Genomic DNA, 19,354 nt, shown 5'->3' with positions numbered 1-19,354 from the left:
TCCTCCGCCACATTGCCCCCCAGTTTATCTTGTTGTTCTCATGACCACGACTGGAGCCAGGGAGGGAGATTGGCAGCGGCAAGGACATCTTGCAGGGAGTAGGTCTGGGTTTGTGGGGTCCACAGCAGCAGCCTGGGACCACCGTTTTTTTTTTAAATATATATATATATATGACGAGTGACGGCAGGAGGCAGGCCCGGACTGGCAATCTGTGGGTTCTGGCAAATGCCAGAGGGGCTGCTATAAAGTCCCATAGAAAGTCAGTATTTAGTGGGCTGGTGGGAGCTGTTTGGGCCTCTATGTGGGCTGATTGGGCCTCTGTGTACCTGAAATGCCAGGGCCTATTTTAATTCTCAGTCCGGACCTGGCAGGAGGGCTTTATTGGCTGGGAGGGCCATGTGAATAGTTTGGCACGCCACTGGCACACAACCCACCCCAACCCCTAGGTCCTGGTGGTGTAGGCTGTCACATCACAACTGGAAAAGCCCCTGCATATTTAGGTTATAGAATAGGACAATTAAGTTTAACGTTATATGAAGTACCCCCTTCTATAACAATCAGCTGGACCTGTGGTTACACTTGTAGTCAGGTAATTATTCTCTTCTCTATGCACGTGCCCCTGAGCCTGTGAAGGAGATGTAGAAAGGTGTTTATGGCAGCACAATATTGTTAGTGTTTATTAATGTGACTCTGGAACAGTATTTATAACTGCTATTACTATGGGCCCATGTGCAATTGCCTCTGAGTGAACAAGATCACTTTTCCTCATGTGTTTCTCACCTCTGGACGGGTTCCTTGGGGGAGAGAGAGAGAGAAGGGATCATCAGTTTTATTCATCTTTCAACCCACGGAGACTGTTGTATCACACGCAATGTAAGAATGACCTTTTAAAGGACAAGGATGATGCAGTGATATAAATGTGCCGACAAAGAGGAAAGAAAAGAGTCAGCATATTTTGGCTAATTTGGGGAAATAGAGTCTAAGATTTCTGTCTCTGGCTAGTTGCCTCTGGGAAGAGAAGGTAACCTTAATGGGACTGTTCACCTTTAAATTACCTTTTAGTATGGTGTAGAATTAGATAATTATCATGTTTAATATTGGGGGTACTAAACCCCCCAGTGGCTCATTTCAATAGAATGGAATTTCATCTTGGCTCCTACCTGTCTCTACAGGTGACCTGGTGTCCCGTGCCATGCACCATTTACAGTGTCTGACGAGCCTACGACCTGGGATGAGCCCATCATGGCAATCCCGGCACCCTCAGCATCACATCACCTGGTCGCCCGACTCTCTGCACACACTATATTACTTCCTACGCTGTTTACAGATGGAATCCATGGAGAACCCTAACCTTGATCCTCCCAAGATGGCTCTACACAATGAGAGGTACGTGAGAGGACTACATCTTATGATGGCATCATTGTGCGCTGACTAGTGGGCCATGCTTCGTAGGTCAGGGTTATTGAACGATGCCCCCAGTTCATATCCTCCTACTGCACCATTAGTGGGTAGCAAGAGAGAAGGAGCTGAGTTGGAACTGGATGGGGCAATGTTTGAATTTGGGTAGGGTCTATGTGGATTGGGGCCTCCTAGTCCATGTCACAGCTGACAATGCCCTGTGGCACCTTAACCACACCATGTTATGCCCTGCTAAATTGAGAAGTCTTCCCTCTCATCCACATCCTTTAGAGGGTCAACATTTGAACCAGTGTTCACCCAAACTGGACCAATTTGTATAGCCATATTGGCACATACTACTCAAAGCATACCTATTCTGTATATCAACATCTGACTATGACTTAGAGTTGCCACATAGCATTGGCATTGGTGTAGGCTACCCCCAGCCACCCCAAGGTTGGTTGATGACTAAGTAGAACTTGGGGGTGAATTACAATATCAGACTAGCATGTACTCTCGTTTTCTGTGATTAGGCAATGGCACACGTTCTTCATCCTGTCCTTCTCCCCACCCAGGCCATTCATCCTGCTGCCCCCTCTTATGGAGTGGATGCGGGTCGCCATCACGTATGCGGAGCATAGACGCAGTCTGACAGTTGAAAGTGATGACATCAGACAGACAGCCAGACTCCTCCTTCCAGGGCTGGATTGCGAACCAAGGCAACTTAAGTGAGTAACAGGAGCACAGGCCTGGGTAGGAAATTTAGTGATGGGACTCACTGGAGGCCTAACATATTGCTTCCCCCCCCCTCAGTGAATTGGGCTTTCCTTCTCCATAATGGGGAACTACCCATTAAAGCTAACTGATGATTGGTTGCTGTGAAAAGGTGGTCAGTTTTGCCCATGTAACTAGACAAGCCAAGCTATGTCTTCTCCTGGTTAGCATTGTTGTCCACCATAACATCACACGCATCTTTTCTCTTTCTCTTGGTTATCCTTCCTTCCCTCTATCCTTCCTCTGTACCAGATTTTGCCCTGACTATTTTACTATTTTTAATCCAAATCTCAGGCCAGAGTGCTGCTTCAGCTCATTTCGACGACTGGATGCCGGGGCGGCTACCGAGAGATTCCAGCAGGATCTGGGCTTCCGAATGCTCAACTGTGGCAGGACAGATCTCATTCCTCAGGCGGTGCGGGCTCTGGGGCCCGATGGGATCAATACTATGGATGACCAGGTGGGATATAGACACTTACAGACATACATAAAGGGGAAATATCGCTTATATATTTAAAGGGTTTTATTTTTAAGGTAGGGACAAGCAACCTTTAGAGTTCCATGTGTTGCAGCTACAGTATCTCTTTTATAATAAAAGGAGACAAATGATTTTTCCCATTTCGATTTGCCCTGTGGGCATTAATGACACCTTTTTTCATTTTTAAATAGGGTTTGACGCCACTCATGTACGCCTGCGCTGCTGGAGATGAAGCCATGGTCCAAATGTTGATAGAAGCCGGTGCTAACCTGGATGTGGCTGTAAGGGGCATTCTGTGCTCTCGTTGGGTGTATGGGGGGGGGGCTCCTGCCAAACATAACTGATTTAGGGACGCACATCTCTGTTATATATACAGTATCTAACAATTCTTACCCAATATAATATATCGATTGTGCATTTAGCTCTGTTTACCCCAAAGGGCCCCTCTGATGCAGCAAGGAAGACCATGTAGCAGAGCCTTAAAAGGAGGCCACTGATAAATGGATTGTTTTATTTATATTTTTTTCTGGCAGGTTCCCAGTTGTTCACCCCGATACCCCTCTATCCATCCTGACAGTCGGCACTGGACGGCATTGACATTTGCGGTTCTCCATGGACACATCTCTGTGGTGCAGGTAGGTGCATTTGATACCAAGTGCATTGCACAAGGACCTGGTGGAAATAGGAGTATGACCCCCTGTTCCCCCAGAATTTATACCACTGTCAGGTATTTAGGAAAAGTCTATAGACTCCAATCTTCCCTTTTCCCAGCTGCTGCTGGATGCCGGTGCCGACGTGGAAGGCTCATCTGTAAACAGCAGCGAAGACAGCTATACAGAGACACCCCTACAACTGGCATCAGCTGCAGGTATCTCACCCCAAGACACACCTTGAATTCAAAATTATATTCTACTTGCTGCTTTCTGCTTTTATTTTTTTCCCCTTTTGAAATGACTTTAAATTGGGGGTGTTTTATATTTGCAGGTAACTACGAGCTGGTGAGTCTGCTCCTGGATAGAGGGGCTGATCCTCTCCTGAACATGCTGGAGGCAGGGGGTGTGTCCTCATCCCTGCATGAGGATATGAACTGTTTTAGCCATGCTGCAGCACATGGGCACAGGTGAGCAATGTTGCCTATGTCCCTTCTTAACTTTACCTGCACCTACATTTAAACTGCAGCGACTCGTGATTTTCCAGTTAGGTCAGAACTGGTTGAATTAATTGTAGCTCATGTGTGGTCAGCAATAAGCTCTATTTGTTGAGCTCATGTGTATTGTGCTCCTTCAGTGCGATACGGGTAAGCAGCTCTTTCTGAAGATTAAAGAATTTTTTCTTATGTAACTGGAAGAAGTAGCACTACCTATTCTGCTTGTATATGGAAACCAATCTCTTAAATGGCTTCATTATATGGATACTCAGCATCACTATTTTATACCATTGTAGGAATGTTCTACGCAAGTTGCTTACTCAGCCTCAGCTCTATCCAGGAGACGTCCTATCACTGGAGGAGATATTGGCCGAGGGGGTTGAGAGCGACACGTCTAGCATGGGTAGCAATGACCGAGGGCCCATCCGGCTCTGCAAGGCTAGGATGAAAGCTCTGCAGGAGGCTATGTATTACAGTGCAGAAGATGGATATCTGGATATAACCATGGAGCTCCGCAGCTTGGGTGAGGCACACAGACAGCTTTGTAGGGTATAAGGAACAAAATGTTGTTGGACCCAGTATAGTCCAACAAATTGTTAATGGGGTAATGGGGGGCATCTGGTAGAATTCATTTAACTCATGTCCATTTCTGTGTCCCAGGGGTCCCATGGAAGATGCATGTGTGGGTGGAGTCCCTGCAAACGTCCTTCCAGCACTTGCACCATTCAGCCATGGAGAACCTGCTGCAGGAATTCTCTTCCATAAAAGAGGAGGACTACAATGAGGAACTCGTCAATGAAGGACTAGCTCTTCTCTTTCATATCTTAAAAGCCAGTAAAGTAAGCATGATATTTGTACAGGCATAGATACAACAAGGCCAGAGTTAGAGAAGAAGATGGACCTTGGTAGAGCAGAAAGTGTGGAGGACCCAGTATCAAACAATGAAAATACAACTCTTAGCATTGTGGGGTGTTGGGAGCTGTTGATGGTTGTGCACTGGCATATTCCATATTTTTGTTCTAGAGGGGTTTCTAGACACCTATGAGAACCTATGGTGTGTAGAGGGCCCTAATGAAGGCTAACTTTGCTCTCTTTCCACAGAACGATACCATCACACAGAAAGTGGCAGCCATCTTTACTCGTTGCTATGGTGACTACCCAATACCCAGCATTCCAGAGGCACAAAAAGCACTTCCTGCTCGTCTGGGTGAGGAACACTTTATCTGCTCATGTTTCCAATGAACTGGTCAGACAATGCTGCTAAGATATGGGATATGAGGGCGGCTAAGCAAATGCCCCAGCTTGGTCTTCATGGCGGTATCTCACCCATCACATGTTGTACCTTACAGACCCTCACTTCCTAAACAACAAGGAGATGTCCGATGTGACTTTCCTGGTCGAGGGGAAACTGTTCTACGCTCACAAGGTCCTGTTGGTCACGGCCTCCAATAGGTGAGATGGGGGTTGGGGGAGGCCACAGAATAAGGGAGAAGAACCAAAGTAAAACTTGTATTTTCTTGTTCTGTTGCGACAATAATCAATAATCACAGATGGATCACCTGCCTGCCCCTTCCCCTGTTTCTCCCCAGGTTTAAATCCCTTATGATTAACACCCCAGAAAAGGAGGACCCATGTCACAGGACTATTGTAATCAGTGACGTCAAGTACAGTATATTCCAGGTGGGTGGCTAACTTTATATTCTCAGTCTACAACTTTATAAAAAATCACTATGGCGCCACCTTCGCCTTCTGTTCCATGGTAAATGTTCCGCATACCTGGCTAAGGTGCGGGAGTGCTCCCTTCCCTGAGTTTGTGTCAAAATTTTGACCACTACCCATCTGATTAAGATCTGGTATGATATCACTACCGGTTCATAGTGACATCACTTTTGCGGACCCCCGGTCAGAAGGTAAGCTATTTGGGGGTCAGGTCTGGTAGCGGGTAACATACTGGGTGGTGGTTCTGGGTGGGTCACAGGTCTGCCCAACGGGACCCATGCAGGACTGTATCACCTGAATCCAGGTTGGCATCTCTGTGGTTCTGAAAACAATGTAGCTGGGGTTGGTTTCCCTCTACTGGCTTCTGCTCAGGGTCAGACTGGGACAGCAGGACACCGGGAAAAAACACAGTGGACCCCTGCCAGCCAAGACCCGCTCCCCCAATTGGCTGGTCCTTAAAGAAAAAATGATATGCGGCACAGTGCTCCGGCATTCGCACATGCATGTGGGGGGCCTTGAAGTTTGGAGCCTGATGGGCCCCCAATGTGCCAGTCCGACCCTGCTTCTGCTACATTGTTTTAGGGCTCAGAACTTACAGAGCAAAGTCTTTATACAGCCAGGCAGAAAGATACTGCTGCAAACACTTTACACCCACTGAAAAAATGTTAATGGATGTATAACGGAATGTTTCTTACAATTACATTTTATTTCATTAGTCAAAAAAAAAACAATTTATAGGTCTTGTCCCTCTTAAGAAATGTTTCCAAAAATAAAAAAGGCTCGTCCTTGCGTCGCCATCCCGGGGTCCCTGCCATTGCTGATGTTGCAGGGAAAATAAAAAATGCAGGTAATAAACACAGAACGTGGTTTTCCCATCAGCACGGGGAGATGAACTTGGACAGTGGGGGTCTGCTGTTTTCCGGTTCAGATTATCTTCCATCCACTACTTTCATTTTCCAGATGGAAAACCCAAGGGGGAAGGGGTCTCTAATGGCCGTTATGATGGCCTCAGTACATTCCTTCCAGCTCCCAGGGCTGGATGTGCACTTAGCAGGCAAATAGCAAAATGACTCAATTAGAAAACAAGCCATGCTGGAGAACATTCTAAAGAGTTTCATCTCACGTCAGGAAGACAGAGGGCTGCATCTTCTAAACAGTGGAAAGATAGTGGCCCCCGTTTAAGATTATTCTTGTCCCCTATTTCTAACAGGGGCACCAGCACACTCGAGCACCTAATAGGTATAGGTTTGTCATTAAACATTACAAATGGTAGAAAAATATGAAAAAAAAAACCTGAAAATAAAGTAGGGATGCACCGAATCGACAATTTTGGATTCGGCCGAACCCCCGAATCCTTCGCGAAAGATTTGGCAGAATACCGAACCAAAACCGAATCCTAATTTGCATATGCAAATTATGGGTGGAAAGGGGAAAACATTTTTTACTTCATTGTTTTGTGACAAAAAGTCACTTGATTTCTCTCCTCACCCCTAATTTGCATATGCAAATTAGGATTCGGATTTGGTTTGGCCGGGCAGAAGGAATCGAATCGTGCTGAAAAAAGCCGAATCCCGAATTCAGTGCATCCCTAAAATAAAGTAATGGTAACGTTTCCTGGACTCCTCATGTCAGCAGTGAATGATGAAGTTCCCCTTTTTGCTCCCAGATTAGCTCTCCAACCCCCTCCATTAATTTCCAGTGTATTAAATCCTGTATTTGGGTGACATATGGTTCCTCTTTCCCCCTCAAGGAGGGCTGTAATGGCAGCTAATGGGATACACATAGGGTTTGTTACCTTACACTGTTTGAAAAAGACCACGGGCTCATTAAATCAGTGGTTGACCTTTTAGTATGTTATAGAATGGCTAATTCTGAACAACTTTTCAGTTGGTCTTCATGATTTATTTTTTATAGTTTTTTAGTTATCTGCTTTCTTCGTCTGACTCTTTCCAGCCTTCAAATGGGGGTCACTGACCCCATCTGAAAAAACAAATGCTCTGTAAGGCTACACATGTATTGTTATTGCTACTTTTTATTACTCATCTTTCTATTGAGGCCTCTCCTGTTCATATTCCAGTCTCTTTAAATCAGTGCATGGTTACTAGGTTAATTTGAACCTTAGCAACCAAATTGCTGAAACTGCAAACTAGAGAACCACTGAATAAAAAGCGAGATAACGCAAAAACCACAAATAAAAACCAATTGCAAATTGTCTCAGAATATCACTCTCTACATCATACTAAAAGTTAATTTAAGGGTAAACAACCCCTTTAAATAACATGAATTGTCCCTAGCGCAGTTACCAGTAGAATCCAATTAGCAATTTGAATTGATCAGACTAATACAAATTAGAATTAAATCTATTTAAAAATTAGGCTAGGAATAGTACACTTTCTCGTGTATTTAATAAAAGGCACAAAGTTTGTCAAGGGACAGTAACCAATAGCAACCAATAAGATGTTTGCTTTTAAACAGGTGACCAGTAAATTGGATGATATGGGTTACTTCTCCTGGTCAAATTTAGTGTCTTATATTACATAAGACACTTATGTATGGTTTGGGGTTCTGTACCAGCCCAAGGCAACCATAGCCCATTAGCAGTTAAGATCTGTGCTCCTGAGCACACTGAGCATGTGCAGTGCCACTGACACAAAAAAGATGACCTAACAAGATCCAAGATGGGGAGGTGCTGGGAACAATTGTGAAGGCCTGGATCATTTTAAAGGCTGCTGATCCTATAGGCTGTTGCAATAAGTGCAGTTCATAAAATGCAGCATTGGTTGGTTCAAGTTCTTTCCAACCATGGCCAGACCGAGTATTAGAGTAAGAAAACTGTGTTGTAGGGTATCATAGAAGCTTCTAGCTCTAAGACCCAAACAGGCCCTGTGAAAGTCTAAAGCAGATGATGGGTCAGGTATGTCTGGAGCTCAGAGGAGGAAGACCGTACTGAGAAAGGTACAGTAATAGGCTTATTCTTTTGATGTCCTCCATATGGGTGCTTTGATTAAAGAATTGCTATAAGCCAGGGCCGACACTTGGCAACATGTGGAAAAAAGATTCCAAAATGGGACTGTCTCTAGAAATTAGGTACTGCTGGCATTGGCACAAGTCTTTGAACTGGAGGATGAGGAGTTTTCATGATTTTTGGCTTTTGTTAAACAAACAGGCATTTTTTTGTGGTTTGTAAAGTCACTGAAATCTCTATGAAGACCAAGTCCGAGAAAGCTTCGCACTTTCCAAGTGTCAAATGTCAAAGACCTAAATGACATACTGTACGTGTCCTATAACTGATGCACCTCCAGTTCAGATCTCCAAAAAGAGAGAGTACATCTTTCCTTTAAGAGACCCTCTTCTAAAAGAGAAAAAGAAAGAGCCTTACCTTAGCAGAGCTAAGTCAAATGTCTCTTTCCTCCATCCATCCGTGGCCTGCAGACCCTGAGGCTCTTCCAAAAAGCCTTAGGTCTCTGTAGACTTATTTAGGTTAAGTTTTGGTTTGCTGCCCTGGTGGGTGGAAGAGAACCTTTTCTTTGGCCAAGATAAAGAAAAAATATCTTGGCCTACATTATATAAATAACGTAGAAGTTAAAGTATGCCTCAGTAATATACTTTTACTAATCATGAGCTTCTATAGAGTTACGGAATTTGTACTTTGTTTCTATGAAATGGTTTTGGAACCCTCTTGTTTCATCTCCCATTGTGCTGCTAAGTTCTTCCTAATGAAATACTTGTGCGCACAATAAGGTCCAGACTGCTCTGGATCCTGCCACTCACCTTGTCATTGCACAACCATCTCCGGTGGGATAGCAAATTGTTCAGGAACCTGTATCAATTGCCACTTTAATGATTGGAGGATGCTCATGTCTGAACCTATTGTAATGGTCTTCCTTGCAGATGCTGATGCAGTACTTGTATTATGGAGGAACAGAGGCAATTAAAGTCCCCATGGCTGCTGTTTTAGAGGTAATGTGAAATATAGATATATTTCATTTCTGTGTTGACAATGACACTGGCATCGTAGGTTTGGAACTTTCAGATGTGCCAGTTTGTCCATGGACTACGTTCAGTGTCGGACCAGAAAACCTTAGACTGTGGGCCCACTTTCCAAACTATTATTCATCCTCTCCCCAACATCTTTATTCTCCTAGTCTTTTATATTTACTTTCTATACTCTGTTCTTCCAATATTGTCTCTTTTCCCCCCATAAAGAAATAGGGTATGACCTTCATATTGGCCAAATGGTTAGAAGCAAGAGGCCCACTGATACCTGAGCCCACCAGGAGTTTCCCGGGTATCACAGTCCGACACTGACTACTTTATGCTGAACGTTTCCAAAATTCCTTCCATCAATAACCACTTAAAATTGGAGTACGACACACAGATTAACACATTCTTATCATATGATTAGGCACAATGCTTTGTTATTAAGACTTTTATTTGAAGTTACTCATTTGTATTTTGAGACCAATTTTTGTTGTCAACATGAACATTTTTACTGTAAATCAGGCAGATAATTCCTAGTGTCTACAGGAAGTTGCACAGGCCAATGCCCCTATAGATTGTGTGCTACAGACCCCCAGTGGCCTTGAAAGAGATTGCACTGATCTCCCATGGACCTATATTAAAGGGGAACTCCGGCTTCCAACCCAAAATCTGATAAAGAGGCCCACATAACACAGAAACCCCTAATATACCCATCACAGTTACCTTTTTCTTCAAAAAGTAGGAATAAATGCCATTTTCTATTCTGAAATCCAGCTGTTTAACAGCTCTTCTCTTTCTGCATCATTTGAAATCCTCGCAGGGAAGGAGGGACTAAACACTGATGTTACAAATTGTAACAACTTATCCACAGCTTACAGACAGCATGCAGGAACTACATAACCCACAATGCATTGCACTGTGATGTTCGGTTCCTTATTGAAATCACATGTGCAGGGAATTGTGGGGTTTGGAGGATGCAGGCTGAGGACAGCTGGCTGTTGATAGAAAGTAACAGTAGTCAGCCAGCTCAGCAAAGTAGTCAGAAAGATCAGCAGGGGCTAAGCTTAGGGAACTGTTAGAAACCATTAAAAATCATGAAAAGTCTGCATATTTTTTAATTGATGTATATTGTAAAGTTGCTTGAAATTATGTTTACTTTTCAAAAAGCTCAAGTTAAGTTTTTGTGGAGTTCCCCCTTTAAGGATGTAGCAATATATTCCTAGTTCAGCAATAGACACTGTGGCTACTGGGGAACCTTGAGTCCTGTGACACCTTGTACTGTTCCTCATTCTGCTTGGTCTATCCATTAGCACCTCTTTGTAACAGAGTATCAAAATCCTGGCCTCAGTCTGCAAATACCCTTAATGTGCCCTGGCCCAATATCCATCAGCCAAGGTATAATAGTGGAGTGTTTTCTGAGAAGCCTAGAGTTGAACGTAACTTCTCCACGACTATGGTACAAGTTCCTGGTATATGTAAACAGCCATGTGGGGCCTTTAAGTTCAAAGTTTGCAAGAGGCAATAGTGAATCTAGACCTACATGCTATATTCATACCATCTCATAGGTCTTTGGTTTCTTTGCACAGCTCCTTTCAGCGGCCAGTCAGTTCCAGCTTGATGCCCTGCAGAGGCACTGCGAGATCATCTGCTCCCACAGCATCAACACCGATAATGCAGTCAGCATCTACAAATATGCAAAGGTGAGACCCTGCCGGACCTCTTCTCTAAGACCTCCCCCATGCCATCTCATGAGCACTTGGCAACAAGTTATATTAAAATGCTCGAGGCTTTCCTAGAACTAATAGAGTTACAGAGAGTTGTACCTCTTCTATCGTCCATGGATGCTGTTCATACACCCACAGATCTCTAGAGGGACTTTGTAACTACAGTACAAGAATGTACAGTGTGTTCAGAATAATAGCGGATTGTTGTAGAGTGTAGAGTTGTATTAGCAGTGTTTCTGTGCTGCACATCTGTGTTGCATGGACTCCACCAACTCCCAACAACCTGTTCCACAATTCTTCTGCATTTCTTGCTTTTGCCTCACAAACACCAAGTTTTTGATTGGATTAAGGTCTGGGGATTGGGCCACTCCATTATGTCAATCTTGTTTTTTTGGAACTAAGATGTTGCTGGTTTACTGGTGTGTTTGGGGTCGTTGTCTTGTTGAAGGCAACATGACCTCTTCAAGTATTTTGATGTATTGAAACTGATCCACAATCCCAGGTATGTGATAAACAGGCACAACACCATAGTATGAGAAACATCCCCATATCACTGGCTTCACTCTGTACTGTGGCTTGAATTCAGTGCTTGGAGTTGTCTGACAAACTATCTGTTGCCCCAAGACCCAAAAAGAACAATATTGTTTTCATCAGTCCACAAAAAGCTGCACCATTTCTCTTTAGGCCAGTCAATGTGTTCTTTGGTAAATTGTAAGCTCTTCAGGACGTCTTTTTTTCAACAATGGTACTTTGCGGGGGGGGGGGGGCTTCTTGCCGATAGCTTGGCTTCACATAGGCGTCTTCTAATTGTAACAGTCTCACAGGTAACTTTACCCCTTATTTCATATTCCTGGAGCTGATCATTGAGTCTTTGCCATTTTGGCTATTCTTCTATCCATTTGAATGTTTTCAGGCTTTGGTTGCCATTTAAAAGCATTTGAGATCATTTTAGCTATGTGGCCTATCGTTTCCTGCACTTGTTTATTTTTTCCCCTCTCTAATCAAAGCACGCTGTTCGTTGGAACAATGTCTGGAACAAGCCATTTTGCTCAGATTTTCAGAGAGAGATGCACTATAACCAGCAGCACAACATTTGCTCCTTACTTCCTTAAATAAGGTCCAGAATTGACACCTGTTTTTTCACAGAATGAATGACCACACTTTTATTATTTGGAATAAGCCTCGAATAAATCACTGACACAGAATCATCAGCATGTCATGACTGTTGGGTTTCTATTACTCTACTACACCTACTAGTAAATGATTTGCCATGTAGAAATATAATTTGAGCCAAAAACAGTGATGGATCAGTTTAGTGATGTTGGACGGCTGTTATTCTGAACACAACTGTATATGGCATTAAGTACACCTTTTGACCAGAAAGACTATATTGGTTGACTCAGTGTCTCCAAAAAGGGACCAAGTGATATATATCCATATATAATTATAAGTCCTCCAGTGGAGAGCTGTCTGAGGATACTAGATAATTGAACCTCACACTGTTTTGCTATACAGTCCAAAAAGTTGGCCTTTAAAACGTTCAAAATAGATTCTGTTCTTATTCTTCTTCATAACAACTGCTTGCTCTTGAGTGGAACCAATGGCAGACTGCCTTACGCAGCTTAGGGCTATTGTATAAACTCCCTTGATGGTCACTTCCCTTGACGTCAGGTTGAGGGCTATGGGAAGCTCTCTTTCAAAGGATGACCCAAGTTAGTCAGAATTCTACATTAGGGTGCAATTTGCAGCCTACTACTATATTTTTGGTTACTGTATAGTTTATCCTTGCATATCCTAAATATTACTTAATTTGCAGTGACCCCTCCCTTCCCAATTGCTAACTAATAATGAGTGTGGTCTTTTTGCTCTACAGATCCACAATGCACCAGAACTGGCTCTCTATTGCGAGGGATTCTTCCTACAAAACATGAAGACTTTCCTGGAGCAGGATTCCTTTAAGCAGCTTATATATGGACGCAATAGCAAAGTGCAAGGGCTGGATACCCTGACGGACTTACAGGAGACCCTGTCTAGAAGGATAAAGAATCTGTACATATCGTCCCGGGTTTGACCCGATGGTAACAGTTTCCATAAACTCTGTTTGGAATCCGGCAGAGAACAACGTTTAGGTGGCTCTGACTTATTATCATCAATCAGACTTAAAGAGAAAGCAGAGCAGGTTCTATTAGAATCAACACCTCCCAGTAGAGGCAGAACCCTTGATTTTCGTTCAAATGAGCTCCTGGACTAAGGGACTTATCTTAATAAAGACTGAGTTCATGTGTACAGCATTAAAGAAGTAGGCTCAAAACAAAAAGCTCTTTGTAGACAAATCAGAATAGACCTTTGGAACATAGGTCCAGAGGTCCCAGTATCCTCCTCATAGGGACATGTTATTAAGGGGATGCCGCTGGTTGCCCATGTCCGCGTTAGATGTTTTGTGCACCATATTAGATGGCAACATTGAAATGACAGTTGGGGGACAAATCATTTTGCACCTTATAAAATCTGGGATATTGAGCCTATGGCCCTCTAGCTGTTGTTGGCATGGGATCATATGAATTGGGGTGCCAGAACAGCTCAAGAGATCATAAAGCGTTTAGGAGTTGGGGAACCGAAACAGTCCCAGATTAATGTAAAATCTCTGTAATTTGTAATGTAAAAAAAATTAATTCATGTATGGGACCTGTTATCCAGAATGCTTGGGACCTGGGGTTTTCCGGATAATGGATCTTCATACCTTAAGTCTACTAGAAAATAATTTAAACAAATAAATCCAATCTTAGTTTGGAACAAGTACAGGCTACTGTTTTATTATTACAGAGAAAAAGGAAATCATTTTTAAAAATTTTGATTATTTGGATAAAATGGAGTCTATGGGAGATGGCCATTGTGTAATTCTGAGCTTTCTGGATAACGGGTAACCGGATAACGGATCCCATATCTGTATTTGGAAATTAATAAATAAAGCAAGGTTTCGGTCAAGTCTGGAGTGAAATGTACTGAATGGGAAGCAAAGACATGCTAATTAGTGGGGAATTCATTGCTTAAAGGAAAAATATACCCCTTGAACAATGTAGGTCTCTATAAAAATATATTGCATAAAACAACTCATATGTAAAACCCTGCTTCTTGTAAATAAATCATTTTTATAGTAGTATGTGCCATTGGGCAATCATAAATAGAAAACTGCCATTTAAAAAAAATAAGGGCCGCCCCCTGGGATCATAGGATTCACGGTGCACCCAAATAAACCATACATGTTAGGTCACGTGAGCCAATTAACAGACAGAGTTGTGTCTTTTGGTTCCACACTTCTTCCTGTTACAGTTAGAGCTGCAGTATTTCTGGTCAGGTGATCTCTGAGGCAGCACACAGACCATCACTAAATGGTGGCTCAAGGCAAGAGATGTAAAATGGCAATATTTACTTAAATATATATATACCAGTTTGGTAAGATTATTTAATATGTCACTTATAATAATTTAAAATAAACTGTTGCGTAATTATTAATGTCTTCCTATAAAGCAACCAAATAAGGTACCATATCTTAAATGAGATATCAAAGGGATAGTCATCTGTTAAAAATATATTCTCCCATTCTCTAAGCAGGAAGTAGACTGCAATATGTCTGTTACCCATGTGCCCACGCAGTGCTCCATTTACAGGCTAAGGTCACAGACCCCCCACTCAGCGAGGAGTTCTATCACAACTTGCAAACAAAATCGTTTGGGGCAATGACAAATGCAGCCGCATGTCAGTTTCTGCCTCAACTATAAAGGGGTGGTTCACCTTTAAGCTAGCTTTTAGTATGTTATAGAATGGTCAATTATAAGCAACTTTTCAATTGGTCCTCATTATTTTTTATACAGTTTTTTTTTAAATTATTAGCCTTCTTCTTCTGACTCTTTCCAGCTTTCAAATGGGGGTCATGGAATAAGAAACAAATGCTCTGTAAGGCTACAAAATTGTTATTGCTACTGTACTTTGTATTATTCCACTTTCTATTCAGACCTCTCCTATTAATATTCCAAATCTTATTCAAATCAATGCATGGTTGCTAGGGGAATTTGGACCCTACTGGGAGCCATTAGACATTAGTGGGAACAGGTTATGGCTGCACTTCTGTCAGTTGGATCCTGCACATACTGTACAATATCCAGTTGACTGACCCATGAAATAACCAGGACTTCAGCCTAAATATGTGTCCAGTTTCACAGTTACACATTTGCATTTCAAGCATTTTGACCAAAACCAAAGGAACAAGATCTGCAACCCGAGAACACCAAATAGAAGAGGTGGGGGTTCATTTATGGTACTGAGAAAAAGAAGATGACAATTTTAGGTGTAAAAGAAGATGGCTTTTTTAAAAAAAAAAGAGACAGATAGATATAGATGAATAGATAGGCCAAATGGTATCTCTAAATCAGTGGTTGTCTCAAAGTGTTAAAGCCCACGTTTTTTTCAGGGATCCTCCCTTACCCCACGCAACAAGGAAAACTTTGGCATAGTAGCCTTCCAGCCATACTTCCAAGAATATTCTTGTAACTGGGCTTTCAGGTGTACCTAGCAGAGCAGATATAAATTTTCCCTTCGCCCTAATTGAACCCCAGGAGCCTACACGGAGGGAGGCAGTCCAACAGTTTAAAGGAACAGTAACACCAAAAAATTAAAGCGTTTTGAAGGAATGACAATATACTGTACAGTTTCCCTGTACTGGTAAAACTGGTGTGGTTGCTTCACAAACACAGCTATAGTTTATATTAACAAGCTGCTTTGTAGACACGGGGCAGCCATTCAAGCACAGGATACACATTAGTTAATAGATAAGTTCTGAAGAATCCCATTGTATACATAGTTAGTTACATAGTTACATCGGGTTGAAAAAAGACAAAGTCCATCAAGTTCAACCCCTCCAAATGAAAACCCAGCATCCTTACACACACCCCTCCCTTCTTTCAGATAAATTCTATATACCCATACCTATACTAACTATAGAGCTTAGTATCACAATAGCCTTTGATATTCTGCTTCAAGGCTATTATTCTGCTTCAAGTCGTATGGGGGTTAGGACGGCCTCTAGTTCAGAGCGGGAGATCACTATAATGTAATAGAAGAAGGTGGGTGAGAAAGGCGGCAAACATAAAAGTAAAACAAATCTCAGGTCATTGAGGATCAGGGGAGGACTTAGCAAAGGAAGACTCACAGTTTTCGGATTTCTTCTTAATACCTATCAGTGCCAGCGATGGTATAAAAGTACTGAACTGATTTGAGAGAAGCGAGAGGAAATGTTTCTGGAAATCTGCAAGAGATTCAAGGGTTACTTAAATCTCCAGTCAAGTTGCACCCAACAAAAGTACTGTCTTATCTACTCCAACCACAGATGTATATGGACATACATATATGCCCCTCACAGGCACATCATAGTTCCTGGCATTTCCCAGCAGCCCTTGTGCTTTTACCTTTCCAAAATGCTGTCAGCCATGGCTCCTGGTTGGATTCTTCATCCTCATGTAAAGTTTTCAGCATTACGCAGGAATGTTCCCCGATGAGGTCATTCTAAAAAGCAATATTGGAGGGTTCAAAAATCACTTATACTGTGCCACTGTAGCGTTTTATCTCTAAATAACAATATCACATTCCACTGTCTCCTTAACTCAACCTGCACACTGATACTCCATACCCTATCCCTGGGTCATTCTACTTAGTGACTGGCTGGTGTACATAGGCCTAGGACAAACCATATCACAAACACTCACCGGAGTTTACCGCAGATAAATCGGCACAAACCCAGCACGCTTCCAAAACCTGAGAAAAAGGAAAATAAAATTTATATGTGTGACCATATAAAGCCACAAGGCTGCAGGCTGAGTTATACAGGGAACTCTAAGCATCACTCATGTATTATAAGGGATAATGTACCCCCTACTGTAAATGATAAGGATATTAGAAGTCGCTGAGGGGTTCTGTATATAAAGACACAAGGCTGAAGGCTGAGTTATACAGGGAACTCTGAGTAACACTTGTGTATTATAAGGGATAATGTACCCCCTACTGTAAATGATAAGGATATTAGAAGTCGCTGAGGGGTTGTTCTGTGACCATATAAAGGCACAAGGCTGCAGGCTGAGTTATACAGGGAACTCTGAGTATCACTCATGTATTATAAGGGATAGTGTACCCCCTACTGTAAATGATAAGGATATTAGAAGTCGCTGAGGGGTTCTGTGACCATATAAAGGCACAAGGCTGCAGGCTGAGTTATACAGGGAACTCTAAGCATCACTCATGTATTATAAGGGATAATGTACCCCCTACTGTAAATGATAAGGATATTAGAAGTCACTGAGGGGTTCTGTGACCATATAAAGGCACAAGGCTGCAGGAAGACAGGGAAGTAGCATTATCATCTCAGTATAAATACAGCAAGCTACACACTTCAAGAGTTTGGGGGTTAACCCATAAGATACACCAAGTTAATCAAGCTTCTCTGCTGGCCTCTAACTGAGCCTCAGCAGCAGAGGAGGCAAGTTCTTCCGAGGGGTAAGCGACTCCTCCAGGAGACTCACAGCCAAAGGTCAAACACAGTTTTGAGCGAGAGGCACGCATAACCATTTCCCAAAGGCCGATACAAATCTTTACTGCAGTATTAAAGAAAAATTTGAGCCTATAACAGATTGCCTTTGCTAGGTAAAGATGATAAGGCAGGTACCACGACAAGCTTTGCAAACTAGAAGTAAAACAATTATTGCCCTAGAGAAGCAGTAAAGAACCATAATACAATATTGCCCCCCGGTAGTCTGGATGAACTGCTGTCCGCACTACTCTTCCCCCAGATAGACTGCCAAAATCAGGATCTTGGAACTATGGACAGAAAATGTATTATTGATATAGAGCAGCAAACTCAAAAAGTCTGCAAAAATATCTTCAGCTAGTCACTGACTTTAGTGGCAACCAACCCGCTCAGGAATCAGATCCCCCGATGCCTTTTTCCCACGGGACAGTCTACTCAGGATGGACTGCTGGGAAATCTCTCCCTCAAGGCACACCTAGGAAATAAGGAGGAAAGTGCATGGGAAGAATGACATTTGCACATGAGGGAAACAATTCTATGAGCAACATACATATGATCTACAGGCAGAATTGCTAGTTTATAACTCTCTCAGAAATGGCTGTTGTGGGATATAGAGAGTTAAGCTGAACCACCAAGAGAGTTATAGTTCAACCTAAGCTAAAGGGTGGTTGAATGTGCAGTTTATCTCCATCTGTACTGAGAGATGAAATATTGTAGTACAAGCTCAAATTCCATGTTGTTTTGATTATGACATTGCTTTGCTTGTTGAAAAATTAATCAAGACAATGTACCTGGACCACGGCCAGGACCTCTGGCAGAGAATTCTGAGTTGGTGGGACCGGGGGAAGGAGGCAGAAGAGATGGTGTGCAGGAGCATCAGACATCATCTGGAGTTCGTTGGGTGAATTCTTCAAGGTTACAATGGGAGGAAAAAAACAACAATAAAACAAAGATAAGGGAAAGAGTAACATAAATAAGATAATGCAACCTTGTTGCTTTCCATTTTTTCTGTCAGAGACCTGAGGTATGAGCGCAGGCATACAAGAGCAATTCAAGGCTGACAGCATGGCCCGGCAAAGCTGAACGGGCACTCTAGGAAACCCAGACGGATAATCCCACCACTCCCGCGTGCGTGCGAGCGCATCATAACATAGGAGCAACAAAGGGGAAGCAGAGGGGCAGTTTGGGGCAGGGAAGGGAGGGACTGACAGGGGAGAGGAGGGAGGGACGTACAGAAGAGGGAGGGGCTGACTGGGAAGAGGAGGGGAAGTTTGGGGCAGGGGAGGCCAAATGAGTGCACCATAACATAGGAGCAACAAAGGGGAAGCAGAGGTGCAGTTTGGGGCAGGGGAGGGAGCGGCGGAAAGGGGAGGGAGCGACGTACAGGGGAGGGAGGGGGGGACAGAACAGGTAGGGACTGAAGGGGACGAGGAGGGGAAGTTTGGGGCAGGGGAGGCAAGCGATTGCACCATAACATAGGAGCAACAAAGGGGAAGCAGAGGGGCAGTTTGGGGCAGGGGAGGGAGGGACTGACAGGGGAGAGGAGGGAGGGACGTACA

The 19,354-nt window shown here is 43.1% G+C and overlaps 2 protein-coding genes and 1 pseudogene across 2 annotated transcripts in view; 1 reads left to right on the top strand and 2 right to left on the bottom strand.

The window, feature by feature from the left end:
- The window catches only part of abtb2.S (ankyrin repeat and BTB domain containing 2 S homeolog), a gene marked incomplete at its 5' end in the record, with an annotated part of 77,361 nt that extends 62,627 nt beyond the window's left edge, over positions 1 to 14,734 (top strand). Inside the window, 15 exon segments of the mRNA NM_001094801.1 lie at positions 1,173 to 1,386; positions 1,974 to 2,126; positions 2,467 to 2,632; positions 2,842 to 2,931; positions 3,184 to 3,285; positions 3,422 to 3,518; positions 3,635 to 3,770; positions 4,094 to 4,320; positions 4,458 to 4,636; positions 4,899 to 5,004; positions 5,147 to 5,249; positions 5,387 to 5,477; positions 9,408 to 9,476; positions 11,084 to 11,197; positions 13,095 to 14,734. Of these exon segments, the coding sequence (NP_001088270.1) occupies positions 1,173 to 1,386; positions 1,974 to 2,126; positions 2,467 to 2,632; positions 2,842 to 2,931; positions 3,184 to 3,285; positions 3,422 to 3,518; positions 3,635 to 3,770; positions 4,094 to 4,320; positions 4,458 to 4,636; positions 4,899 to 5,004; positions 5,147 to 5,249; positions 5,387 to 5,477; positions 9,408 to 9,476; positions 11,084 to 11,197; positions 13,095 to 13,292 (2,045 nt within the window). The 3' untranslated portion in view covers positions 13,293 to 14,734.
- Positions 14,735 to 16,176: 1,442 nt separating this feature from the next.
- On the bottom strand, positions 16,177 to 17,836 carry LOC108715233 (annotated as a pseudogene).
- LOC121393445 (formin-like protein 3) lies at positions 17,573 to 19,354 on the bottom strand. Its single transcript, XM_041562005.1, has 3 exons — positions 18,815 to 19,354; positions 18,587 to 18,703; positions 17,573 to 18,270 (listed from the first exon to the last, which is right to left on the bottom strand). The coding sequence occupies exons 1-3, from the start codon at positions 19,265 to 19,267 to the stop codon at positions 18,166 to 18,168; spliced, it is 675 nt and encodes a 224-aa protein (XP_041417939.1). The 5' UTR covers positions 19,268 to 19,354; the 3' UTR covers positions 17,573 to 18,165.

Source organism: Xenopus laevis, chromosome 4S (genome assembly GCF_017654675.1).
Source record: "Xenopus laevis strain J_2021 chromosome 4S, Xenopus_laevis_v10.1, whole genome shotgun sequence".
Lineage (NCBI taxonomy): Eukaryota > Metazoa > Chordata > Amphibia > Anura > Pipidae > Xenopus > Xenopus laevis.
Note: the sequence above shows the minus strand (reverse complement) of the source record. Positions and strands in the feature narration are given on the sequence as shown.

What these genes read in the sequence shown, in the direction of transcription:
- LOC121393445 (XM_041562005.1), bottom strand. Translation starts at nt 19,267, where the DNA reads ATGGTGCAATCGCTTGCCTCCCCTGCCCCAAACTTCCCCTCCTCGTCC. An exon ending in TGCCTGCGCTCATACCTCAG is followed by an intron (nt 18,704 to 18,814) that starts GTCTCTGACAGA and finishes GTAACCTTGAAG; the next exon opens with AATTCACCCAACGAACTCCA. An exon ending in AGGTCCTGGCCGTGGTCCAG is followed by an intron (nt 18,271 to 18,586) that starts GTACATTGTCTT and finishes CTTATTTCCTAG; the next exon opens with GTGTGCCTTGAGGGAGAGAT.